The 27,649-nt window shown below is 41.0% G+C and overlaps 1 protein-coding gene across 1 annotated transcript; it reads right to left on the reverse strand.

Moving 5' to 3' along the window:
• Positions 1-4,696: 4,696 nt before the first annotated feature.
• On the reverse strand, positions 4,697-26,478 carry nol10 (nucleolar protein 10). The gene is made up of 21 exons (XM_039786712.1): positions 26,295-26,478; positions 25,793-25,838; positions 25,603-25,701; positions 25,127-25,204; positions 24,996-25,033; positions 21,591-21,727; positions 21,408-21,473; positions 21,124-21,184; positions 20,515-20,600; positions 17,808-17,886; positions 16,146-16,295; positions 15,935-16,001; positions 15,154-15,206; positions 12,589-12,715; positions 10,573-10,652; positions 10,317-10,415; positions 9,791-9,883; positions 8,714-8,890; positions 7,614-7,924; positions 7,214-7,316; positions 4,697-5,436 (listed from the first exon to the last, which is right to left on the reverse strand). Exons 1-21 carry the CDS (start codon positions 26,358-26,360, stop codon positions 5,272-5,274), a joined length of 2,181 nt encoding a protein of 726 aa, XP_039642646.1. The 5' UTR covers positions 26,361-26,478; the 3' UTR covers positions 4,697-5,271.
• Between the last annotated feature and the right edge of the window lie 1,171 nt (positions 26,479-27,649).

Here is a 27,649-nt window from a genome sequence, read left to right on the forward strand (position 1 = left end):
TACAGTAAATCCTATAGGCACATTGTACTGCTTCACCGTAGTATGAACCATACACTTTTAAGGTTTTGTGTCAAATATTGTGCAATTTGTTATGAATTACTCATTGTTTTGACAAGGTAAATTAAAGCTATTTACAAAGTGTCAGCTCTGGTAAATTTAATTGTACTGGTTTTTTTTTATAAATGTTATGGAACATGAAAAACAATTTGCCTTGATCAGGGTTTTAATTTGTTGCAAATGTGAACATGGTTTTAATAATCTGTATCTTATTGCTCTGAAAAACTACAATGATTTAAGAAATAGCAGTGATACTTATCAACATTTATTGAATTGATTGAATATATGGACAGACATTACAGGCACCTATTCATGTCAACAGAGAAAAACAATTTGTTCTCTCTTTTATCACTTTGATTATACGCTGATGGTGCAGAAAAGGGGTGAAGTCCTTGTAGATCTCTGGCACTTTGAGGACAGACCGATCCAGGAACTCTCCACTGTTGTCTTTGTATAGTATGCTCCTATTAAAGACAGATTCATAGACATCAACACGTATTATATTAGGTGTACATAGCTTGCTTTAACATCATTACTATCTTACCTTACCTTCTCTGATTTGGTTTTGTGGACATCAGTAATTTTCTCTCCCAGGCCTGGTTGTGCACCCTGTGAATTTAAGCAAGAAACATAAGTGTATGTAACATGATTTTACTATTATATTATTATTATTTTTACAATTGCATTATTATCAGACTTGCCAACCTTCTTGGTTTGTGCTACTGCTGCCTGTCCTCTGCACACAGGTGAGTGATGTGCTGACTGGCACAGGTCCATGCACATAGTGCAGCTGTGATGCAGCTCAACGGGTACTTAAGTCACACCTGGAAGAAGAGAAACAAACCAACACAATACTTGTTCTTTCTGCTCAGTTTGCTTTGTATTAATTAAAAAAATTACATTTAAGTTGCAAATAAAGCATATCATCTCTAGATCTGTTTTATTAGTGGTGAAATTGTACTTAACAGACTGGGTCCGTGTACTTTTGATTTTCATTTCATAAACAGGTATTAAAAAACAAATGGTTATTTGATTTTCGTTTTAAATCATGGGGATCAGACCTCCGGTGCTGGGTCTAATATTCTAATATTAGCTGCTGCAGCTAGCTAGCAGCTAGCTACCAGCCCTTTGAGCTTGGTCCCCCCCCGTTCGCCCGGTGCTGACTGACTCTGGTCCGTCTGCAGAGCTGCGTTACCCGCTCTAGCTGACCTGGGAATCTACCGCGCCGCTGATTTATTCATATTTTATTTACTTTGCAGTGATATGCTATGCACTGATGTCAGGCACGGCTTGTGCCTGTTGAGCTTTTACGTCTGAGCCTGTGATATAACTAAACTTCCAAGGTGCGTATAAATAGACGCGGAATAAATAAAAGTCCCCGGAATAAATATAAGTAAAACATATGTATTTAGGCTATTTAACTATAATGACTAATGCCTATATATGTATTGCCTCATTTATGTATTTCATGTTCCATTTCATAGCCATATTTATTATGTAAAGGGGCAAAAATGGACGATCAGTCGCTCAGGAAGTTATAGACTACAGTTTCCCTCAACAGCAGCCGGGACATTCTAACGCGCTTACCCGAAAAGCTTAGCGTAACTGGTAACTTAATGTACCTAAACAATGATCAATCAGATATCAATCAGTTATCAGTCACATAACGTCCATAATAATTGGACTTTGGGTTAGATTTTTTGACAGTTTTCAGTGGTTATGAGGAGCAATATGAGAGAGAAATTTGGTAATCATTGATCATTGTTTAGGTACATTAAACCACCTCTATTTGTTTCTGGACATCAAGCTAGGCCATATGCTAGCTAGCTAGCTAGGTGCTTAAGTTATGTTACTCACCCTGGTTGTTGTGACATAACTTCATACGTCCCACTTCAAAGCTTTCTCCCGTTTCCTGACGGGTGCAGGTGAAAGTGCGTCGACCATTCTGTGCACATTGTTGACATATACTTATAATAAAGCTATAAACGGCGCGGGGATATATAAACTTGGTTACAGTCAGGTTACAGCCGCCCTCAACAGACGTTCTAAAGTAAAGTGAACGCACCCTCAACGGGGTTGGGATCATTTCATTGGTCAACACTACAGCTGGCATTCTATTGGTTGTTGACTTTTGATAGGGTTATAACACACAAAAAATCCAAGCGCGCAGGAGAAATCCGAGAGCAGAAACTTTGCAAGTGAGCAGAATCAGCCTGAGTGCGAGGAGAAGGTTCAAAGCTGAGAGCAGGAAATCTGTCCAAACATCAACATATCTGAGTCCAAGCAGAAAGTTTGAGTGCAAGCAGAGCAAATCCAAGCGCGAGCACAAACTTTGAGCACAAGCAGAGAAAATCCAAGCGCGAGCACAAACTTTGAGCACAAGCAGAGCAAATCCAAGCGCGAGCAGTGACTATTTGAGTGTGAGAGCAAGGTTTTGAGGGAAATTATTACAAAATCTGAACGTAATATCAGTGAGAAATGCTCTCAAATTGAAAGAATGCGCTCTTGATTAAAGATAGGAATATAACTCCATATATTTGCTACAGAATGCTTAACCTATATGTCAAGATCAAAGTTGGCCTATATACTTACTCAAAAAATACAGTTCTGAACATATGCCTCGTTGTGTGTGTGAATAGAGGTGAATAAATATATTTGTTTGTGTTGTTGCAGCAAAGTGTGGGGGAGGCGGTGTTCGGACCTGCCCCCACTGCTAAAACAGAAAATCCTAAAGGAAACACTGGTTACGCACTAAAGCTTTAAATCCACCTCCCTTCTGAGGAAATGGGGGCCGCTACCACAAACCATCAGATATGGTTTGATTCAGTCACATTAAAGGATTCCTGGTTCTTGCTTCTTATAGGTCTATAATTAAACCTTAATCACACCATGATCTACCATTAAGCCTAATGTCCTACTGCAATCAAGCTCCGATCAGATTAAGCAATATCTTTGATCGTTACAAGTGAAGACATGTCTTGATTAATTCCATATCAGAAATCTCAAACCGCAGGCCAGTCTACATAATGGTTTGGCATACGAGGTTAAGTATATAAAATAGCACTTCCTTGTCTTTGTGGAAATTGTGTTTTCTTATTCTTTGTGCCAGCTTTGGTTGACCCACTTCCTGAGGCCCGGCCTTGCCAGTTGTCATGGTGAAGCCAAAAGCATTGAGAAAGAGAGATTTGCCTGGAACCCGGCCTAAAGAACTTTATCAGATGACACTTTGCTAAATGATGTTTATTTGTTCTACAGTCACAGGTGTCCCAACACAAAGGAGTGAACTAGGCAGGAGCTTTGTCGCCTGGCCTCAGTAACCTAGTCTCAACTGATGGTAATCTCTCAACAAAAACCTGGATAAAAATCGTCCCGTTTATCCTCGAAATGGTTTGTACCAATTATTTTGTTTCAAAGTATGATAATACCCTGTTTTAGCTGTATACAAAGTTACATGGCAATAAAAAGGTAATGTAGAGAAATATGAAATAGTTCTTCATATTGGAGAGTAAAAAACACGTATTTGTGTTGTGGCTGGGAGTTAGACGAGAGAACTGATACGACTCTTATGTTTGTATGGTAAATATGCAGCTGGAGCAAGCAGCCTTTTTAGCTTAGCTTAGCTTACCACAGGAAAGAAAAGACAGGAAAACAAGGGGAAGCAGCTTGGTGGCTCGGTCAAAAGGTAAAAGAATTTGCTTATCAGCGCCTCTAAAGCTCCCTTATTGCACCAATGTTTCTTGTTTGTTAAATCTGTATAAAATCCAAAGTGTTAAAACGACCAGCCGACTCCAGGAACTTGCAGGTCCCGGCCAAGAGTCTGGCACATAACCCCCCCTAAAATGACTTATTTTTGTTTTTTGCAGTTTTTTTGTAGGCATTAAACAAACAAGATACAATGTATCAATCAGTGAGCTTAATCTGTGCTGGTATGCAAGTTCCGTTACCTTTGGACAGTGCCAGGCTAGCCGTTTTCTCGTTTCCAGTCTCTATGCTAAGCTAAGCCGTTTCCCAGCTTTAGCTTGGTATTTACCGTACAGACATGAGTGGTATCAATCCTTTTATGTAACTCTCAGCATGAAAGTGAAATAAGTGTATTCCCCCAAACCGTTGAACTATTCTTCTAAAGGTTTCAACGGTGAAATTATGTCTGGCTCTTGCAGAAAACGTCCAGGGTGAAATGTGTTGTCCCGACATGCTAATTTACTGGATTTCTCCTCAATAAGTGGTTGCTCATGCAGTCACTAACCCTGACAGATGGGTGATGGTGAAAAAAGCATGGCGACACCAAATGAGTTCAAATGAGCCTGGGGGCCAGTGTTTGCATGCTGAGGGCTGAAAGGCGCCTCCCTCCCATTTGAAATGAACCAATGCTGAAGCAGAAGGGGTTCACACCATCAACACACTGGGGGGATGGGAAGGACACCCAGGCAGTCCTTCTATTTCCAAGAACTGCAGTTGCTGGTGGGGGAAGAAGAAAAAGAAAGAAATTCCCCTCATTCACATTTTTCTCCTCCCCTCCTCTTACTTCGGACGCATGAAAGTAGTGAGCTGCTGCAAAGGAAGCATGCTCTAGTTTGATTGAGTATTTGCACATTTTGAGCCATTTTGGTACTCAGCAATAAAAGCAATGTAGTCAAGCAAGTGTTGTACCAAATATATTAGTACAATAGCTGTTAATCCAGTATTGGTTTAACAATATGCAGTAATGACAAAAAGCATTAAAATACAAACAGTGTTTGCACCAGTATAAATGTTCTCCCCTTCCATTAACTGAAATAGTAATCCCCACTGAGGAGCAGTTGTAAGAAACTAGACGCCTGAGACAAGGCGGGTCATGTTGAGTCCTTTCAGCTTTTCATATCTCTAACTCCGTCTGGGGCCACATCCCTGCCTTTGGATAATGGCACAGACATTATATACACAGGCAGCGACGTAAGTAATCTTTCTGATTATGCTCAGAATTCGCAGAAGAGCAGCTAAACACATGGCACATACCACCCAGGAGCAGGGGTGGGGGTGGGGTTAAGGCTTGTCTGTTCATCTATGTCAGTCTTTGCCACATGTGCAGAATCCTCAGTCTCCAGAGCTTAGAATCTGTATTCGAAGACACTTGAAGTTGAGTTAATGAAAGCCGCTAAAAAAAAACCCAGTGCCAGTAATGCCTCTGTTGTCCATCCAGGACAGAGGCCCTGGATGTGGACTTGGCTGCCCTTCTCAGTACCGGCCTCTCCCCCTCCCTCCCCCTCGTCCTCCTCTCCCCCTGCCGCGGCCCCAGCCTCTCCCACGGCCACTGCTCAGGTGTCCGGCTGAGCGCCTCAGCTTCTTCCTCTCCTCGTGGTGTTCCCGCTCGGCCTGCTGCTGCTTCCTCTGCTGCTCTGACTGCAAATGATGACAGAATAAAATGCATGTTACAGAAATTGTGTTGAAACTACTGCATTTCAGCCACTTGTACCTTCATGGAGTAAAGTAATTGTGCAATTATACTCAGGGGGGAGCAAGCACTATATACTATACTACAGAGATTGGCATGGGGTACTTTCCATAAAATCATCTCTCAATGCAAATCAAACCCGCTATTAGGCTAACTGAAATAAAACCATGCCAATCTGTAGGTATGGTGAAGGGTATGTGATGATGTGGGGCTATTTTAATTCCAAAGGCCAAGGGAACTTTATCAGGATGCATAGTATCCTGGATCCATGAAATAACTTGTCTTTAGAAATAAACATCATCCTGCCTCTATGGGAATTTAACATAGGGGTGTACTCCCTTTTGTTGCCAGCGGTTTAGACATTAATGGCTGTGTGTTGAGTTATTTTGAGGGAACAGCACATTGACACTGTTATACAAGCTGTACACTTAATACTTTACATTGTAGCAAAGTGTAATTTCTTCAGTGTTATATAGATATAATGAAAATATTTACTAAAATGTGAGGGGTGTACTCACTTTTGTGAGATACTGTATATATATATATATATATTTTTTTTTTATTGTCCATTTAGGTTAAAAATTAATAATAACATACCCCAAACAACCCTGTTGTATATCAAAATTATATTTAGAGTTTTAAAAGTCACAAATATTTTTGTACGTTTTCTATTATAAACATGGTGGGTTATAGACCTATTAATTGTGTTTTCACTGCTTTCACATTTCTTTACCGCTTTCTAATTTTAGTTATGAAGTTAAGTTATTCTTGTACATTTCTGCTCTTTTCTATTTCCTTTTTCCAATTTAGTCTGTAGGCCTATACCGTAGTGAAATGAACCCATTTACTTTTATGTTGCTCATGTTATTCTTGTTTGCCGTATGTTGACATCACTGTAAAGCCCCTTTCACATATACAGTCTTTCCCTGAAATGTGCAAGGACATTTCCTGCATTGGGTCATGTGTAAATGGGCGCAGGGATTGATATGCAGGGTAACCTGTCCGACTAATTTCCCACCCCAGTAACCGTAACATTACATCTACAGCAACGTCTTTCCCGACTTCACCGGGAGCTCGCAAAACCGGAAGTAAAGTCTGTTTCTTACCGCCGTTGTCTGTCACAGCCTCACGTTAGCTCCGTTAACTTAACTACACGCTGTGGTGTTGACTTTGGTATCGAGTATTGTGTACTTTTGGGGGGTATCGGTACCGACTACTAGATTTTTGGTACTTAGCAGGAACATTGCAGGGATAAGCACTGTTGGGCTGTCCCTTCCCCCATCGATTCTGGCATTGCCAAAGCAAGTACAAAAAATCTTCCTGCATGTGTGAACAGTGAAATCACTAGCGGTGCCTGTAGGGTTATCCCAGGAATTTACTAAGAATTGCTTGTTGTCACGTGTTCTAGGAAATGCCTTTTCGCTTTACAAAAATGTAGCTATTCAACAATTTTACCAAATTGTCTACATTGTGCTAGTGCTGGTTTTGTGACTAGCCTTTCTAAAAAGTAAGTTTTTTTTTTGAGAGACTGTAGGTACTTAAAGCTTCTTCTTGGCAATAATCTTCAGACCACCTGAGTGCATCCTCTCCACGTTGGACAATTGGCTGCACTGGTTTACAGTAGATACCATGTTCTGGGTTTTATATTTGTTCTTCATTGCTTTAAACAATGGAGTATATAGGAGTGAGTTATAGGAGAAAGAGGATGGTGAACACACAGTTTACCTTTTTGAGAGTGAAGCTGAGCTGCTTGCTGCCCACTGCAGTGTCAACCATGTGGCTCGTTCCAGAGTTCTCCTCCAACTTCAGACGGTCCTCCAAAGAAGCCCTGGAAGAATACACAGATTCCTTAGAAACAATATACCAAACCGTATACACTGCAGTCAGAGAGTAGAGTTATTGTTTTGGCTGGGAACTCCAGTGCAGTATTATTATAATTTATATTCTTATTTATTGATTTAAGTTTGGAAATCTATTCATGTGGAAACAGGTCAGGTTATCTCCCTGTTATGTTAACAGCTGCAAACCCTAAAGCAATCTGAATAATAGGTTTCAAAGAGTGTCCCACGCAACAAGCCAGCACACCTCCAACAGTTCCATTTAATACATTTCCAAAAAGACATACTTCTGTAGTCTCTGCTTGCGGGCCATGTCGTTAAAACTCCTGAACTCCTCCCCAGCTTTGATCTGATAGTACTGAGGCTGACTTGTCTTCTTGCTCTCGGCCATGTTTGCAGTTTCTTCTCCGTTCTGTTCCCCCTCCAGCAGGACGGTGTTGCGGTCGGCTTGCTTCCTCTCCTGCCTCCGGCGGTCTCGGCCTTCCTCCCAGAGCAACCTCCGCTGCTCCCTCACCTCCTCCACCCAGCTCTTGTCGTCGTCCGAGCTCTCCTCCTCGGAGCTGGCTCGCCCCTCGGGCTCCTCGTCGTCTTCATCCGCCTGGAAAGAGATTTTACAAGGCCAAAGTTATTGATGTGATATTATTTCTTGGCGCTGAGGACAGGCCTGAAGCTCCATCCTGCCTTATCCTATACAATGTCTAGAAAGTACAGTATGCGCAAACACCGCTTGCTTGCAGAGACCTGTGAATGACCCGTTTTCCACTGGGCGCGTGCGTCTGAGCTACCGTTCCGGAGGTGCCGCGACCAATCGCTGCCATTCAAGTCGATGCCTGATATTACACCGGCCGCGCCACGGCGCGTCCCAGAAGCGTGCGTGAAGCAGCTCTCCGCTCCTCTGAAGATACGCGCTAGGTCTATTTTCACGCGAACCGCGGGCAGTCCGGACAGCCGGGCAGGCAGTGAAACGGCGAGAGTATCCAGTCAGTTTACCAAAAAAAGATATCGCCCAAATATCGTTCATGTCTCCTTTACAACACCACGGAAAATGTGATATTCATCTTGGAGGTGTAAAAACATAACAGACATCACAGATCAGGACATCATTAGAAAAGAGAAGGCATGGAGTTAAATTGCAGGAGTGCTAGGAGTGGAAGGTAGATACTAGCTTAATAAACACGCGATTTTTCTGTAAATTACTTATAGAGACAATATAATCTGCGAGTCGGGCAGGCAAGACGCTCCCGGTGTGGTATGGCGCGTGGCGAAGGACGCTCGGTGGAGAATTGGAGTAAGTGGGAAACATAGGACCGCGTTCGCAAGCTAATATCAAACTTAATGCAGCCCCCGTACCTGTGCAGGGAAATGTAACCGACAAGTTCAGCGTTACCTGTTGGGAAGCGGCGGCCTGCTGAGCCAGTAGACGCAGCTTCTTCTTCCGCTTCTGTCCGACCTTGGAGACGATGGGGTTGAGGAGGCGGAACTCTTCGCACTGCTCGTCCACCTGGTAGTCTGGGTTCTCGAACATCACCTTGAAGCGGTCGTCTCCCAGGACGCTGGGGAGAGCCTGCAGGTGTGGAAATTTGAGGTGGTTGGACATTATAAGGGGCGATGGTTTTCTCCCGCTCACAGATGCTGTAGTGGGAAATATACTCAGCAAACGTCCTGTCACTTTTTTTAACATATGCAAATATTTGTATGAATATTAAAAGATTTAACAACTAAGACATAAACTGAACAATTTTCACAGACATGTGACTAACAGAAATGGAATAAGGTGTCCCTGAACAAGGGGGCGGGGGGGTGGTCAAAATCAAAAGTAGCCCTCAGTATGTGGTGTGACCACCAGCTGCATTAAGTACTGCAGTACATCTCCTCCTCATGGAGTTCTTGCGGTTGTTGTTGCCATCCTGTACCTGTCCTGTAGGTGTGATATTCGGATGTACCGATCCTATGCAGGTGTCACGTGGTCTGCCACTGCGAGGGCGATCAGCTGTGCTTCCTGTCTCCCTGTAGGGCTGTCTCACAGTAGGGACATTGCATGTATTGCCCTGGCCTCATGCCTCCTTGCACCATGCCTAAGGCACGTTCACGCAGATGAGCAGGGACCCTGGGCGTCTCTCTTTTGGCGTTTTTCAGAATCAGTAGAAAGGTCTCTTTACTTTCCTAATTTTCTTATAACTGGGACCTTAATTGCCTACCGCCTGCAAGCTGGTTATTGTCTTTTCGACCGTTCAACAGGTCCATGTTCATTAATTGTTTATAGTTCATTGAACAAGCAAAGAAAACATTGTTTAAACCTTTTACAATGAAGTTATTTTGATTTTTACAAAAGTATCTTTAAAATACAGTGTCCTGAAAAAGGACACTGAGTTTACATCCGGCTAAAGAACATTATAGGTTGTTTGACGTGCGAAGCACAAATGGAGACATAAACACCTTGATTAGGTAATCTATGTTCTCTCACCTTGCCCTTCTTTTTCCTAGAAGCCAGCTCTGCTTCGTCATCACCCTCCTCCATCAGCTTGAGAGCCAGCTCCTTGTTCACCTTGGGCAACTTCTGTATCAGTCAGAACATGTGCACATTGGATTACATACACAGGAAATGGGGCAATATGAACCAATCATCTCCACTCGTGACAAGCACGCACATTTTCACAGACGTCAACGAATAATTACTTATATCGAGAGGAGTGTGACAGGATGTGAAAAAACTTTGCCCTCAGGCATTGAAAAGCTTCAAGTGCAAACTAGTTTGAAAGGTACGTTTTACCCCATGAAATGCTTAGTAGAGCTGATGCATGTCAACAACAGGAAGTGGAAGAACTGTATAAGGTAATGGTATGACGAGTGAAAAAAAAAAAAAAGAAGTAAAAGATTGTTATTATTGTTATGACTTCTCAGTGTCTGAGATTTGAATAGTTCTACTCTACAAACTAGGTGAAGCTGTAACCACTAGTGGAAAGACGAGACATTGTGTTAGGACCTCTCACCTTAACCTGCACTCTCTGGGTCCTGGACTCCTCAATCTTCTGGCGGATCTTATCTTTGCGATACTCCTCGTACGCGAAAGGATTTGCCAGGCTTTTGACCTGCAGCCAAACCACACAGCAACAACAAACATACCTCTTTAAGACACTTTTACAACAGGTTGTGTCTGTTAATGTGATGATCGGTCTGAATTGAACAACACAGCTCATCATTCAAGATATGTTAACACAAAGTTGATATAGCAGTTGGACACCTTACCTTGTGATAAAGCCTGATGTCCATGAAAAAGCCGTGCATGTAGGCTCTCAGGAGAGACGATCCCACCAGGTGAGACAAACCTGACACGAATAAGGAAAAGGAATTAGAATAATCTGGAATCGGCTGAACAGATTAACAAAAACAAGTTATCGGAAATTCTGAGCAGAAACATCTCGAGCTTCATAGCCAACTCAAGCCAGCCACTCAAGTATATGGATGGCAATCCAATGGTCTGTTGGTTGGACGGTCCACCACTTTGGACCAAATTGAAAAAAATCAACAACTATAGAATGGATTGCAAGGACATTTTGTACAGGGGTACATTAATGATTCCCAGGATGAATCTGACTTTGGTGATCCACTAACTTTTTCTGAGGTTAACATTTTTTTTTTGTATGGAAATACCATCTAATAATCATAATTATAAATCTAACTCTAAATAAATCTAACTATAAATCGAGGAATCTCTGTGTGTCTCCCGCACGCGCAGTACGGGCAGAGAGATGCTACATCCCTTAAGACTTATTGATTGCAACTCACAGGCTACCGGTTTCTGTCCTCTGCCAAAAACGGATTTCTGTCTATCCTACATGCAAATGATGAAATTAATTGTACACAAACACCATGAAATTTGGTACAGACATTCATGTAGGGCTGCCCCCTCTAAGTGGATTAGTCGGTCGTTTTGGTCTTAGTTGAATGACTTTTTTCCAAGAAATGTATGAGCATATCTCTTGGTTGACACGAGATATAAAGTGGTGCTTTTGCATGATTCTTTATGGAGAAAGTCATTTTTACAGATCTGAAAAAAATCAACTAATTGATTAGTCGACAAAATCATAAGAGTGTTAGTCGACTAAGAACTTCTTTAGCTGGGGACAGCCGCTTTATGATGAATCGGATATCTTTGGTAATCCTGTGACTTTTCGTCTGGTGTGTTCTGCCCATGCTGCCTCAAGGTTACATAACAGGGCCACATTACACAGCTTCTGTAAACCAACACTGCTGTTCTGCCCTGCCCCCCCCCCCCTCCGACTCTCCTTTTATTCCACAGCAGCCAACCACCTTTCTGCTTCTTGTCATTTGATCTCTTTACTGCTGAGCCTGCATTCCAGTGTTCATTCAACCCTTCCAGTATCCACTCCCCCTGACCCTCCTTCCCTCCACCACCCCACACACACTACGTTTCTTATTTAAACCTCTCAATCACTCTCTAGGCCTGTGGTTAGGCAGTCTAGCCACCTGTGCAAACCCTTTTAAGGCTCTGACACTCCAACCCGATGGCCGGCCGTCAGCAGAAAAGGCAGTCGGACTGATCATTAGGCTCCAGTCGGTCCAAAAAGTGCCTCGGAACACAGCGAAGCGACGCCGAGTTGAGTGTACATTCTGCACGTGCGCAAGACATAATACGTCTCCATAACAGCAGGCGGCACTAATCTGTATTGTCGCCCAAAAAATGAAAACCTGAAATGACGAACGCGTCACGTGGGTCTGGCTTCTCCTAAATTTCAAAGCCAAACCATAATGGTGGCCCGTTCGGAATACAATCTCGTATTTTACGAAAATAGTTCACCGAAACGTGTTTCTGAAAACATTTTAAGCGAGAAATAGGCCATGCAGTTTCTGAATCTGTCTGTTTTTTTGATCGACAAAGATTTTGAGAGGCGTTCGTCACGCTCATCATTTCCGGTAAGGGTTTTCGGCCCAAATTAAAGCAAACACCAAACAGACTCGGGTCACTGACCTCGCCAGACTGTCCGACGGCCGATAATCGGGTTGATGTGTCAGCGCCTTAAGGTGACAAAGTCTCTCAGATTGATTTGTACGTTTGGGTTGAACTTTCAGGGCTGAGATTAAATTCCCTCTTTAAGGGCTTTTGAACTAAAAGATTAAATTAACCAAGTGGGGTTGCTAAGTTTGGGGGAATATTTTCCTCATGGTTGGTTGTACGACTTTGACATTTCTTTCCACATGCAGTGAGGTCTGTGAATAGAAATTAAGGCAGCAAGGTCTCACCCAGATTTTCCAGGTCCTTCCTGGTTACAAACTTGTAGTCATCGTACACTGTGCTCTCCGGACTCTCCTCCAGCTCCTCGGTCAAGTTGTCAAGGAAGGAGCACCACCGAGGTGCAGGGCCCAGCGCCTACACACACACAGCCACACACACAGCCACACACACAGCCACACACACACACACACCACACACACACACACACAGGTTCAGATTTAGACTGTTGAGTAAGTATGAAACCTGTCATGTATTTGTCAAACCAAAAATAGACTGTACGAGCTCAAACTTCCATTCCAGTTAGAAATGACTGAGCTCTTCCTTTTTCCAAAGCACCGTGGAATTGTGCTGAAGTAATATAGCAATCATCAGCACAGCAGAGTGTCACTGCTTCTCCGGTTAAGCAATCAATTTACCTTTATTGATCTGGTTACAACCGATATATGCAACCTGTGAAGAGGGGTCGCAAGTAACATTCATATTATGAGATAGCTAGATCTTTATACAACGTGCGTGTATTCTGTACATACATTAACGTTAGCACCTTTGTGAATCTTCTAAGCAACATTCCCCCGTCTTTGGGTGTAAATCCAATTTATTTGTGGAGGTGAGATGTAGAACGATTCCCTGGGCTGAAAAAGTTGGCAGGACAGTATTTGTGCATTCCTGGGCCATCTGTCTGCAGCTAGTCTGGATCAACAGACGTAGGATTAAGCCTGACTTCAGTGTCATCCGATGTCAGGCTTTGCCGCTTTCTGTGTGCTGCCGTTCTCAAAAAGTTTTCGCTATGGGAAACAACAGACTTTGAGCTGGCCTGCTTGCTTATTTTGGGGAATGATTGTAAAATGTTTTTAAATAAGATTTATGTATGATTAAAGAATAGAACATGTGGAATAAAATTGTCTTTATTGTCATTGTACATGTACAACGAATGCAGTCCTTTCAGAAAATACTTGATCAATCAAGGGGAAATTGCTTCTTCTTTTTTTTAAATTAGAATTTACAATATCTAATCTAAGGATTTTGATTAGAGGCTACACCAGTTTAAAAACGTCATGAAAAAATGTGCACTTTCAGGTGCGTCAATTTTATTAACATCTATGTAAGGGATAATGTAAAGCGTGGCGGTTGTTATAAAGAATACAACCCTGACAGGGTGATCATGACTCCTGAATCAGCCTGAAGGGGTATTATTGTTATCAATTTAAATTTCCATCATCGATTAATATTCCAATTCTTTTCTCAATATATTGCTTCATTGTTTTGGTCAATTGAGTTTAAAAGGTCCCATGACCTGGGGCTCTTTGGATGCTTTTATATAGACCTTAGTGGTCCCCTAATACTGTATCTGAAGTCTCTTTTATATAGACCTTAGTGGTCCCCTAATACTGTATCTGAAGTCTCTTTTATATAGACCTTAGTGGTCCCCTAATACTGTATCTGAAGTCTCTTTTATATAGACCTTAGTGGTCCCCTAATACTGTATCTGAAGTCTCTTTCCTGAAATTCAGCCTTGGTGCAGAATTCCAGCCACTAGAGCCAGTCCCACAGTGAGCTTTCCTTAGGATGTGCCATTTCTGTGTCTGTAGCTATTGAGGAGGAGAGAGGGGGGGACAAGGTGGAGGGTGGGGGTGTGGCCTTGACCATCTGCCACTTTGCTTGTTTGAAAGCCATGATGTCACTCTCTCATGGGTGGGCCAAATTCTCTGGGTGGGCAAATCAGAGAAAGGGGAGGTAACCTTTCTCCTTATGACCTCATAAGGAGGAGATTCCAGATCGGCCCATCTGAGCTTTCATTTTCTCAAAGGCAGAGCAGGATACCCAGGGCTCGGTTTACACCTATCACCATTTCTAGCCACTGTGGGACCATAGGCAGGCTGGGGGGACGCATATTAATGTTAGAATTAAAAAAAAATTAAAACGATTAGCAAAACAGTTTGTTTTCTTTTTTTCAGATGTAGATTAACAAGTATTCCAGCTAAGTGTGATGTATTCCTTCACCTAACCTTTCCCTCTAATGCAGGACAGAAGGGCCAAAGTCCAGCACGTCCAGCAGGTCAGAACTTTATCCATTTACACAAAGCAAAGTCGAAGTTTACTGTGTACACACACACACACACACACACACACACACACACACACACACACACACACACACACACACACACACACACACACACACACACACACACACACACACACACACACAAAACACACACACACACACACACACACACACACACACACACACACCTCTAGAATAATGTCAGATCATAGGAGAGTCACACGTTTGTTGATGACAACAAGTTTTCAGCAGCTTTACTCATTATGCTGAGCGGCCTTTGTGAGAACCACATTAATGCCCACACACTCTATTGCTTGCTTTTCTGCAACACTTCCTTAAACACCTGAATTACTGAAGCTTGTACAAACTGCTGTTCTGTAACATCAACTAGCCTTTATTGCCCCATAAAAGTATTTGTCTCAATATGAACACGTCAGCCCAGCACCTGATGGAACAGGATGCGGGTTGTAATGTCAGCAGTAAAGAAAGTAAAAGCCTCAGCACTCACCGGGATGTAGAATGTGTTCATCTTGGGATCCTCATTGGCAGTGAAGAGCATACCTGATAAGGACACACAGGATGCAGGCAAAACAAAGTGAGGACAAAAGTCGGGCATGTTTATTGAGCTTATCTTTGGTGTAAACTCGGAATTTAGTTTCAGTCATGACTCATGTATACTTGAAGGTGCCATTGCACTTCAAAAACAAAACTGGCATGTGTATTTGTGATAGTGGCTGATAATGCTTTTTATTTGAATATACTATTGCAGAATATATTTCTGTCCAAAAAATGAAAAGGGAATGAGAAAACTGTAAAAATCAGTTCGGCAGCTAAAAGATTTTTTTTTTTTTTTTTATAAATCGGAACATGCTCCATTACAGCTTTAAGGATGAAACATAATTTATAAAAATAAATAACATAAAAAAAAAAAAATCTAAATTGGGACTAAATGATGACTTCAATGTGAAAGTTCACCTTCAGTTTTGTTCCTTTTGAAAACAAACTGGCATGCAATTTCAGACAAGACAAAACAGCAAAATCAAAGTGTGTGAACTGTAAGATGGCGCCGCCTGGGGGTAAAAGAAGGCCGCATGAAGGCTAGAGGCTGTGACACACCACCCAATTTCATTCCTTCTGACCCCTCCTCACTTTAGTAGTGACTATGTTTGTTCAAATACACTTCAAAGTTGATATTTATGTTGATGTAAATAGTTTTTTTTCTCTCTTGTACTGTACACTGAATGGGATCAATGAAGTGTATCTTATGTTGATGGGGAAGTTGTTCTCACCTGAATTAGGGTAGATGCAAACGTCATTGATGTTGGTCTGAGGCTGTATGGAGGAGAAGACCTTGCCCTGTGGTGAATAGATAAGTTCAGTCCTGATATTAGAGTACGGACGCTTTAAAAAGATAATGTAAACAATCCTCAACACATCATCATTCACATGCGGCACAAGTCAGGGAAGTCAGTTCCTGTGAGGGCTGTTAGTGAATCTTACGCTGTCTTTGTTCCAGAGTTTTATGATCTTGGAGTCAGCAGACACGACCAGGTCCATTTGATCTTGGAAGTTGAGTGACTTGATTGGCAGGTTGTAGAAGTGGTCTTTAACCAGCAGTGGCTGGTTGGAGCGCAGATCATAGAGCAGCACCTTCAAGACAAAGCAACCGTTGTCCCCACTGCAACTGTCCCGTTTACATCAAAACTAGGGCTTAACGATTTTTTGGGGGGAGGGGGTGTCTAATTGCGATTTATCTGCCAAATATTGCAATTACAATTCGATCTGCGATAAAAAAAAATGTAAAGTTCAGCTGCAGTTCAATATTAGCTATGTAAAAGATAAAACCAGCAATTGGTGTTTTTCTTTTCATAAGCATGGAACATTGAACAGTCAAACACAGAACATGTATCACAAAAGCTATAGTTATAATAATAATAATAAAACAATTCCAATAAAAAAATATAAGTACTTTCCTGTAAACTGACATGTCTGATATGCCTTAGTTCAATAGCAGCATCAACATATTGCAACTTTTACCATCTTGTTAAATAAAGTAATAAATGACAAAATCCCCTTAAAATAGGACATTTCTGTAAACAATATGTGATATGTAACATCATTTCAGCATTTGTCTTGAAGATAGGAGTTGATGAGGTACAATATCTGCAGAGCTCTGGCCTCTAATGTAATGGGTGTAAGTAATGTAAATGGTGAATGCCAGACCGCTGTGTAACACTGGAAACACCAACCATCGCAGCAAGTCTACATTAAACCAAAAGAGGCAACATAACAAGGGAACTGGCTGCTCCTGACCTTGACTGTTTTGAGAACAGTGTAACCTTTTAGAGGCGTGACTGACATCAGCCCCTTATTTGTGGGTCGAGTAATTTCAGGAAGAAGGCAGAATCTCACGCCATGCAGGCAGCTGATAGTTTACACTGTCCACTGTACTAATGTCATTCTGTTTTCTGTTGCTCTGGTTTCAAAGCATGTTGCCAAATAAAAGTTAGCCGGCTGGCAAACACTGGCACATTCCCAGAAATGTTGATCAATGTGTGTTGTCCTTGTGAATAAATAAAATGATAAATGGCATAGAGCAGGGATCTTCAACAGGGGGTCCGTGAGCCCCAGGGGGTCCTCAGAGTCACTCCAGCGGGGCCTCCACATTATTGTTAATTTTTGAAAGTTTTAAAAAAAAATGTAAAAGTCTAACATGATTCCAACATATTATTAGCAAATATAAATCCACTGATGGTAGGTTACTTATTGGCCAGTAAGGGCCAATAAGTAATGTAGTCACTAAGGTAGCTATCCACATATACAGTTCATCCCAAAGGATTGACTGTTTCACATTTGTTTCACATTTAAGGGTTAACATTAAAACATGATTTATAAAATCATGCCAACAATTATTAGGCTATTTGAATAGCTTAGTATTCTATGCAAAAAAGGTATCTATAAATGCTTTAGTCTGCCCTAAAAGTTATTGTAGGACCAGGTTAATATGCAACTTCATTTTATACAATATATGTAGTAGGGGGTCCCTGATCCGTCTCTCTTTCAATTAAGGGGTCCTTGGCTTAAAAAACGTTGAAGACCCCTGGTACAGAGTATTCTGACAGCCATGCCAAAAGGACCGATAGCTTCATGTTTTAGGCTCACCTGTCCTGTGCTGGTGCCTACTGCCATGCTGAGGGAGCCGTTGAACTTCAGCGCACTAATTGAGGGCAAACTTTGAACTCTGTCAACAAAAATGAACGAGAGTAATTGAGACACAAAGACAAAAAATAATGGTAGACACTGTTATGCCTCGCCATTGCACATATTATACATACTGTAAACATTTGCACATCGCTGGTCAATATTTTTGCACAACCTGCAGAAACCGTTATTTTTTTTTTTTTTATGATTATTTTAGGCCTTTGATTGACCGGACAGCTGAAGACAGGAAAGGAGAGAGAGTGTGTGAACTGTAAGATGGCGCCACCTGGAGGTAAAAGACGGCCGCATGAAGGCTAGAGGCTGAGACACACTGAGAGCAATTTCATTCCTTCTGACCCCTCCTCGCTTTCTTAGTGACCTTCAAAGTTGATATTTATGTTGATGTATCTAGTTTTCCATGCTTCATTTCTATATAGTAAATGCTATATACATGTACCTTCCACACACTGCACAAACTGTATTTTAAAAAAAAAGATTATTTTAGGCCTTTGATTGACCGGACAGCTGAAGACAGGAAAGGGAAGAGAGAGAGGGGGGGGGGGGATTACATACAGTAAAGGGCCTCGGGTCAGAATCAAACCCGGGCCCCTGCGGTAAGGACTGAGCTTTTGTACATGGGGCGCACGCTCAACCAGGTGAGCTACCAGTTCACCCTATACAGTGCCTTGCGAAAGTATTCGGCCCCCTTGAACGTTTCGACCTTTTGCCACATTTCAGGCCTCAAACATAAAGATATAAAACTGTAATTTTTTGTGAAGAATCAACAACAAGTGGGTCCCAATTATGAAGTGGAACGAAATTCATTGGCTATTTCAAACTTTTTTAACAAATAAAAAACTGAAAAAGTGGGCGTGCAAAATTATTCAGCCCCTTTACTTTCAGTGCAGCAAACTCTCTCCAGAAGTTCAGTGAGGATCTCTGAATGATCCAATGTTGACCTAAATGACTAATGATGATAAATAGAATCCACCTGTGTGTAATCAAGTCTCCGTATAAATGCATCTGCTCTGTGATAGTCTCAGAGGTCCGTGTAAAGCGCAGAGAGCATCATGAAGAACAAGGAACACACCAGGCAGGTCCGAGATACTGTTGTGGAGAAGTTTAAAGCTGGATTTGGATACAAAAAGATTTCCCAAGCTTTAAACATCCCAAGGAGCACTGTGCAAGCGATAATATTGAAATGGAAGGAGTATCAGACCACTACAAATCTACGAAGACCCGGCCGTCCCTCTAAACTTTCAGCTCATACAATGAGAAGACTGATCAGAGATGCAGCCAAGAGGCCCATGATCACTCTGGATGAACTGCAGAGATCTACAGCTGAGGTGGGAGACTCTGTCCATAGGACAACAATCAGTCGTATACTGCACAAATCTGGCCTTTATGGAAGAGTGGCAAGAAGAAAGCCATTTCTTAAAGATATCCATAAAAAGTGTCGTTTAAAGTTTGCCAAAAGCCACCTGGGAGACACCAAACATGTGGAAGAAGGTGCTTTGGTCAGATGAAACCAAAATCGAACTTTTTGGCAACAATGCAAAACGTTATGTTTGGCGTAAAAGCAACACAGCTCATCACCCTGAACACACCATCCCCACTGTCAAACATGGTGGTGGCAGCATCATGGTTTGGGCCTGCTTTTCTTCAGCAGGGACAGGGAAGATGGTTAAAATTGATGGGAAGATGGATGGAGCCAAATACAGGACCATTCTGGAAGAAAACCTGATGGAGTCTGCAAAAGACCTGAGACTGGGACGGAGATTTGTCTTCCAACAAGACAATGATCCAAAACATAAAGCAAAATCTACAATGGAATGGTTCACAAATAAACATATCCAGGTGTTAGAATGGCCAAGTCAAAGTCCAGACCTGAATCCAATCGAGAATCTGTGGAAAGAACTGAAAACTGCTGTTCAAACGCTCTCCATCCAACCTCACTGAGCTCGAGCTGTTTTGCAAGGAGGAATGGGCAAAAATGTCAGTCTCGCATGTGCAAAACTGATAGAGACATACCCCAAGCGACTTTACAGCTGTAATCGCAGCAAAAGGTGGCGCTACAAAGTATTAACTTAAGGGGGCTGAATAATTTTGCACGCCCAATATTTCAGTTTTTTATTTGTTTAAAAGGTTTGAAATATCCAATAAATTTCGTTCCACTTCATGATTGTGTCCCACTTGTTGTTGATTCTTCACAAAAAATTACAGTTTTATATCTTTATGTTTGAGGCCTGAAATGTGGCAAAAGGTCGAAAAGTTCAAGGGGGCCGAATACATTCGCAAGGCACTGTATATAGTCTTTTTACATACTTTTTTTCCGTAATATATCTACTCTGTATTTATGTTCTTGACGGCAGCAGTACTTTGCCTTATTGTTTAGTCCCTTTATAATATGTTTATTGTTAATGTTAATATTATGTATTATTCTTGCAAGTGCCAACTTTGTTGGCAACAAATCTGATTCTGACAGGATAAAGCTGTTAATCAAATGAAAGTGGGATATTCTGAAGTGCGCCATAATGACGCACAGCTTGCAACTTGTTTTCGTCCAGAGATAGTCAGTGGAGAAAAGTTCCATGTGGCTACATATGCATCGTCAGGCTGACATCAGCTGAAATCCTTTGACATCCCAGTGTGGCAGCTTGGTACATACTCTGTTCCTTCAGTGAGGCTGCTCAGGGCGCAGTCCAGTATGCCCACTCTGTTCCGGACACGAGGGTCCCAGCATTCGACCCTTCCCTGGTAATCCAACGGAAGACGTGTCAAACAGTCAGACAAATGCAGGGTTAAGGAAGATTTACGGAAGCTTTCAACTCATGACTTTAAGCAGCTTTTCTTTTTAAACTAACTGGGCCTTTTTAAGACCAACAATAGGAAACTTCTCATATTGGAAGCTTCTAAAAAAAACTTTAACTTTAACACTCAGAACTTGTGTAACAAACTTATTTTATATATATAAATAATATAATACTAATATATTTTATATTAGCCCAGCTTGTGTGTGATGCGTATACCAATTAATATCATTACATGAGAGAAAAATCTACCATTAGGGAATCTCACACACACACACACACACACACACACACACACACACACACACACACACACACACACACACACACACACACACACACACACACACACACACACACACACACACACACACACACACACACACACACACACACACACACACACACACACACGGTCTGCTAATAACTGGTGCCTCCTTTCTGACACATCCTGCTGTGGCACTTACCTCAGAGGTTCCTGTGGCAAACAAATGATGGACGGGGTTGATGTCACACACATTGTTTTCCCTGAGAGATCAAAGACACGTGAACAAGCACCATGGACATCAGCTGATAGCAATGACAGCAAAGAGCTTATTGGTTCATGTCAGATGGCGCCACAGACTTCAGTGGTACAACAATTTCAATTTTTTCACGTGGCTGTATCAAGAGTCAACTCTTATTGGATCATACATGTATCACAGCACATTACAACTATCATCAGTTATGGTAAACACGTTGTTATCCTTACACGGCATCAGTCTGAAGTGAGTTGAGGAAGCGCCCTTGTTCCAGATTCAGTCTGAACACCTCAGAACTGAAAATGAAAAGCAAAACATTAATTATTATTCCTATTCCTTCGACATGCCATTAATCTAAAAACATGCCAGAATGACAGAGTGCCTCAACGTCTATCATTCAATTTCACTCTCACCTTGTTCCCACGAAAAAGAGGTCACAGGAGGGGTAGTGGTAAGAAAAGTCCCGTCCAAACTTTGGAATACGTGTCTTGTAATAGTGTCCATGCTGGGAGTGGAACTCTACGTAGCGGTCGCAGTGTAAAAACACCAACTGTACAGACACACAGAAAACTTTAAAGGCAATTGTAGTAACAACATTTTTTTTTTTGCATTTCCATTTCAAGAGTCAATTAAATTTGATATTAAAGTGCTCATATTATGTAAATTTTCAGGTTCAAAATTGTATTTAGAGGTTGTAGCAGAATAGTTTTACATGGTTTAATTTTCAAAAATCATAATGTTTTTGTTGTACTGCACATTGTTGAAGCTCCTCTTTTCACCCTGTGTGTTGAGCTCTCCGTTTTAGCTACAGAGTGAGGCATCACACTTCTGTACCATCTTTGGAAGGGTTAGGGTTAGGGAGTCGCACATGCACCGTAACCAGTCAGAAGCAGAGTATGAGGGCGTGCCACGCTAGCAGCTAGGCGAGCATTATAACGTGTGTTACAAAGTGACGCACGTTCGTCACGGAAGTAAAGGCTGGACTACAATAGAGCTGTTTGGAGCAGTTTGTGAACAGTGTTTTCTGTTGGAGATGGTAAGTCCCTTTGGGGTGGACTTTGGCCTTTTTCACTTTGTAAACCTATAACCGGCACAAAAAAGATATATAACACAATACAGGTAAGGGAAAAAGCCAAAAATCATAATATGAGCACTTGAAAACCACACCCAACTGTGCTATTTATGAATTTACTGCAAAACTAACATGTTTTTCCAAAATACCCTCATGTGTTGTGATGTGTGACTTTGACCTCTAAAGACAACTTTTATCTTTAGTATTTACAGAAATACAGATTTAACCCAGTAATGACTTGGATTTCTCTGTGGATGTTACAGTTTTCCTCAATCACTTTGGCACAATCGTCAAATGACTACTAAACTCGGTCAAACTATATGACTATTTATATGAACATTAGGCCAGTTATTTGTCATTGCTTTGGCAAAAAAATGAATTGAGTAAGCCTTGCAGATGATAACAGTTTGCATTAATTTCCTATAGAATCACATTGTTCTCAAATGCAACTATACACATGCTCATTGTGTAAATCCCTACATGCAAAATAGAGCAACCAACAATAACCTGTTACATATATATATTAGATACATAATAGGTATCTGGTTTTGTTGTAAAAGTTTTCAGATGAATAGACTTGGGCTATATGGGGAACAATAGAATTTCCTTAGAATTTAGAGCAACCAAACGTAAACAGGTGACAGGTGAGGATATCACAGCAGATTGTTGGAGGGGGGGCTGCTTCATGCCAAGGGGGTTTTGCCTTGTTGCACAGCAAGGGAGGTATCAGGTGTGACATCAATAAAATGTTGTGGCCAGACAGAGAGGAGAGATTGGATGACCATTGAGGTGGATACATTTGCAGCATATTTTCCTTTTTCGTGCACATCTTGTACAGCAGTTCCTGGTAATTTTTTGCAGTTGTATAGCTTTTTCGGTATAAGCTTCCTTTGTGTATCTGTGGTTGGCTGGTGTGTACACACACTGAGCAAGTGTAGTGTGTGCAATGGCTGACATCAATACTATTCAGCTGCCTAAATATACAATGTTGGCAACTGGCCGTTATTACAGAGGGTAACTATCACACTTTTAGAGTACACTGTCATCTGACAAGATGTCTTTGCATTTTGACGGTCGTTGTCCGAGCAATGATAAAGGAATCTTTTGTTTTGATGGCAATGATTTATTCATTGACGGATTTATTTACATTTTAAACAGGAGTTAATTATTTTGATTGAGTAATCACCTTTTGCAGGTCAAATAGAGTGGTGTGCTGAATGTACCCCGTGGTATGAGGATTGTACTTTGAGTTTTGACAATTATAAGTCAGTAGATGTGCCAATGCAATTGAGAACAACTGTAATATGATTGATGCTGGGAGATTGTACAGATACATTTTTTTTTAGTTAAACAGGTGGTTGCGCTGCTATAAAAGAAGTCTTCATTGGCTATATTGAAGACTTAAGTGCGACACCTAGTGGTAAAATTCAGTCTAGCGGTGTTTGGCTTAAAAGGTAACTACCGTTTTTTTCCCAACCTTTTTCACAATGTTTTTGTATCAAAGTGACTGATGAGAACAACAACCTTTTTGTGTCTAAGTGACTGATGAAAACAACAATCTTTGACATTGGACCAGTTTTAAGCAAAATCGCTGCAATCGCTGCTCCATCGGCAATGGCGAAACAAGCTACAATGTAAGTTAATAGGGCAATCGTGCAGCTTGTATTTACATTTACAAAAGTGCTCGTTTTGCCATTGACAGGCTCAGATTATTATTCTAAGTGTCCGACAACATTATGGATCATTCATTGTCCGGTCAATCAATTCATTTTTTGTGGCTTTTGTAGGCCTTTATTTCTGACAGGACAGCTTAGACATCAAAGGGGAGAGAGAGGGGGAACAACATGCAGCAAAGGGCCGCAGGCTGGAACCGAACTCGCGGCCACTGCATCGAGGATTGAGCCTCTAAAACTATGAAAAGCAGTTTTTGGGTTGTCTTTCCACTTTTTCAACCATCACAACTTTTTTTGATTCAAATAAGCACATAGTTTACCGATTTACATGTGAAAATATGTTGGCTCTATACACACTAAAAGTATTGTTTTTTTTAAACGAAGTCTGGGTATGTTTAGCGCTAGCGATCCCAGAGCTGTTTCTGGTTAAACAGAAAGGTCTTAAAGAGGTTTTAAAAAGGTCTATCTCTGTAGGGATCCTTTCCATAATGTTGTCAGACACTAATAATAATCTGAGCCTTTTAGCGGCAAAAACAGCACTTTTAGTGGACCAAACTGATGCTCAACATTTGCCCCATAGGGTTACATTGCAGCCTGGTCTGTGGATGCTGGTTACAGCGTTCACGCTTAATACTGGACCAATTCCAAAGATTGTTGTTCCCATCAGTCACAAACATAGGAAAGTAGGGTCCAGGTTGAAAAAAACAGCAGTTACTCTTTAGTATCAAACAGCTCAAGCCTATTTTTAATCATGAAAAGGTCCAATCTTTTACTTCTTTTAAGTACTCATATATACACACACACTCGTATAAATTCATCCAAGGATCTCTATGAACACATAGGTCTTTGATGACTAGTTCTTATCATTTAACAGGCATGTGGAGGTAAGTGTCATTAATAGATTCTGATAACCTCACACTTCCTTTAAGTGATGGCATGATAATACTATGTTTTTACAAACCAAACCCATATTAAACCATGTGCATAAGTAACAACAAAGATCATACACTAAAACAAACAATTCCAACAGCATCTGTAAAGTGTTGGGGCAAGAGGTGCCCCCAATGTCTTACCTTAGAGTAGTCATCAGACAGGATGTCAAAAGCCACAACTTTGAGAAAGAAAGAAAATAAATTCATCAATTTAGACATACGTGACATGCATGCCATACGGCAAGTGGCCTTGTTCTGTCTTCTAAACTTACTATCTGAATCCAGACAGCGCTCAAACTTCAGGGACAACTGGTAGGTGTCATAGCAGCGAATCCTGGGTTTGTAGGTGCCTGAAATGAATGGGAAACATACACAAAAAATGTAGTGACCTCCTAAATATTCTTAGGGGAATATTCTAGAGGTCTGTTGTGACTGACAACTGATGTCGCTCTCACTTTTAAAGGTCCCATGGCATGAAAATTTCACTTATTGAGGTTTTTTTAACATTAATATGAGTTCCCCCAGCCTGCCTATGGTCCTCCAGTGGCTAGAAATGGCGATAGGTGTAAAGCTTATTGTGGGACTGGCTCTAGTGGCTGTAATTCTGCACCAAGGCGGAATTTCGGGAAAGAGACTTCAGATACAGTATTAGGGGACCACTAAGGTCTACATAAAAGCATCCAAAGAGCACCATGTCATGGGACCTTTAAGAAAGGTTTGCTGAAACACTGTACACAGTTTGTCTTACCTGCAGCCATGATGAACTGACCATCCCTGGACACTTTGATAGAGGTGCACACTGTGGGCATCTCAAAGTCCTGGATGAGCTCGATCCTGCGCTGGATGTCTGAGAAGAAGAAATTATAAAAAAAAGTCAGAATAACGACATACATTTTAAAGACAATTAACCAGTCTGTGATGCAGAAATGTGAACTCACCAACATCTTTCTTTTGTAACTGTCTCTTCTTCCGATCTGACAGCCACTGCATTAAAGAGGTAGAGGTGATTAGGATTTGGCATACAGATTAAATCAAATAAAAGCAATGCTTAGTTACAGCAATACTTTCAAATCGTATAGCTGTGTTTCATATTACTCGCTTCTGACCTTTGTTTGGTTTATTTTAATCTAGGTGAAGGAATAGTACTGGCAAAGCATACTGAAATGAGTGATGAATAAAAAGGAATGAAGGCTGAACTCAGGAGTCCCACATCATGTTCTACTATATAGCTAACGTCAGGTGTCCTCCTTTGTTTGAATGAAACGTTATATTGTCGTGTGGTGTTGTTGAACAGAGTTTGGCATTGGCATTTTATGTCAGGACTGCTGTTATCACGTAATAGCTGTATTAGCTAGCTAGCTTGCCTCAAGGTAACGTTAAGCAGTGACTTCCTATGAGTATGAAATGTAACTAGCGTTAGCAACAAGCCGTCCTTCTTACCTCTGGAAGAGATTTCCCATGGCTTAAATTGTAAATCTTCACGTCATTCACACTAGATATCTGCATTGTGGAAGGTGCACAAGATTCTGGCCACACATAACACTGTTACTACACACACCGGTGAACTGCACGTTGCTTTGCCCTGGAGCAAAAACAGGAAGTGAAGGTGAGTTTTCCGAAATGGGTCCGAGTAGAAACTACACTTGCTGAACACAGTTCCCCTTCTGTCCAAAGTTATTCTGGGTAAATAAACAAATGTATTTTAAAATGGATGAAACACTACAAAACGTGAATCTTTATGTTACACACTTTGTTAGATAGCAACGCTTTTATTTACACAATACTATAGACTATAGTTAGCTAGATATGTCTTTGTCTCCGTTTTCAATTTCAAACTAAATAGCCTATCAGTTTATTCGCTTGATACAAATTACTGAAAATTAAATTAAGATGGTTTTCAAGGGTATAACAGCCATACAAAATAAAAGCAACCTCGACACATATTTTTTTTTATATTATATTATTTTATTAACGTTATTTATCTACATTTCAGTTTCCACCTTAATGTTAATGTGCCAGAGTTGGCTAATATGCTATTTTCATCTGTCAAAACTACAGTAGTCTACAAAACAATACAACACAATATGATAGGCCTACAATACAATACAATACAATACAATACAATGCAATAAAATACAATACAATAATACAATACAATACATAAATATTCTGTGTAAAATGTAAACTCAATGATGCAGCCTTTCTAGACAGGCAACGTTTTTTATTGTTCCCATTTGTAAGAAAGTTACCAAAAAAAATATATTTTAATATAATTTGTATTGGTGCAACAACAACAACAAGTTTAAAGTCTGTACAAATCATCATTTTCTTTTTCCTCCCCATTTTCCCATTGATCTACCCATCCCCCTCCCAAATACCCAACAAGTGTTACAAATGATTTAGAAAAAAACAGCTCTGTTGTTTTTTTTTTCTTTGAGGAACATGGAGAGTGAAAGCAAAGTTGCAAATTGAAAGTCAATCAATTTTGGTTAGACTATTCAAATCCCCTGAAGTGATGTAACAGCTTCTTGTCATCCTAGAAGGCGGTCTCAGGTGGAGCTGCCGCTCAGACTTTCCAACACTGACAGTAGGACTGACACAGGACAGTCATGAAGATAACCTGACGGTAAGAATGCTTGCTTTGAAAGGAACTTTCTTTTCATTTTGTATTTTCTTTTATTACACTTCAAGTAGCCATAACTAAGGGCAAATGTTAATGTGCTCCTAGGGACACCAGAAAAAGAATAATATAAAGAAAAACATTACATTTTATTTCACAAAGTCAGCTCTGTGTG

This window comes from Perca fluviatilis, chromosome 20, assembly GCF_010015445.1.
Source record: "Perca fluviatilis chromosome 20, GENO_Pfluv_1.0, whole genome shotgun sequence".
NCBI lineage: Eukaryota > Metazoa > Chordata > Actinopteri > Perciformes > Percidae > Perca > Perca fluviatilis.

Coding starts and splice junctions, on each gene's coding strand:
- nol10 (XM_039786712.1), bottom strand. CDS start 26,360: ATGCAGATATCTAGTGTGAATGACGTGAAGATTTACAATTTAAGCCAT. Junction 17,887..20,514: donor AGCCTCACTGAAGGAACAGA/GTATGTACCAAG, acceptor TTTTGTTGACAG/AGTTCAAAGTTTGCCCTCAA. Junction 16,002..16,145: donor AACTCTGGAACAAAGACAGC/GTAAGATTCACT, acceptor TATTCACCACAG/GGCAAGGTCTTCTCCTCCAT.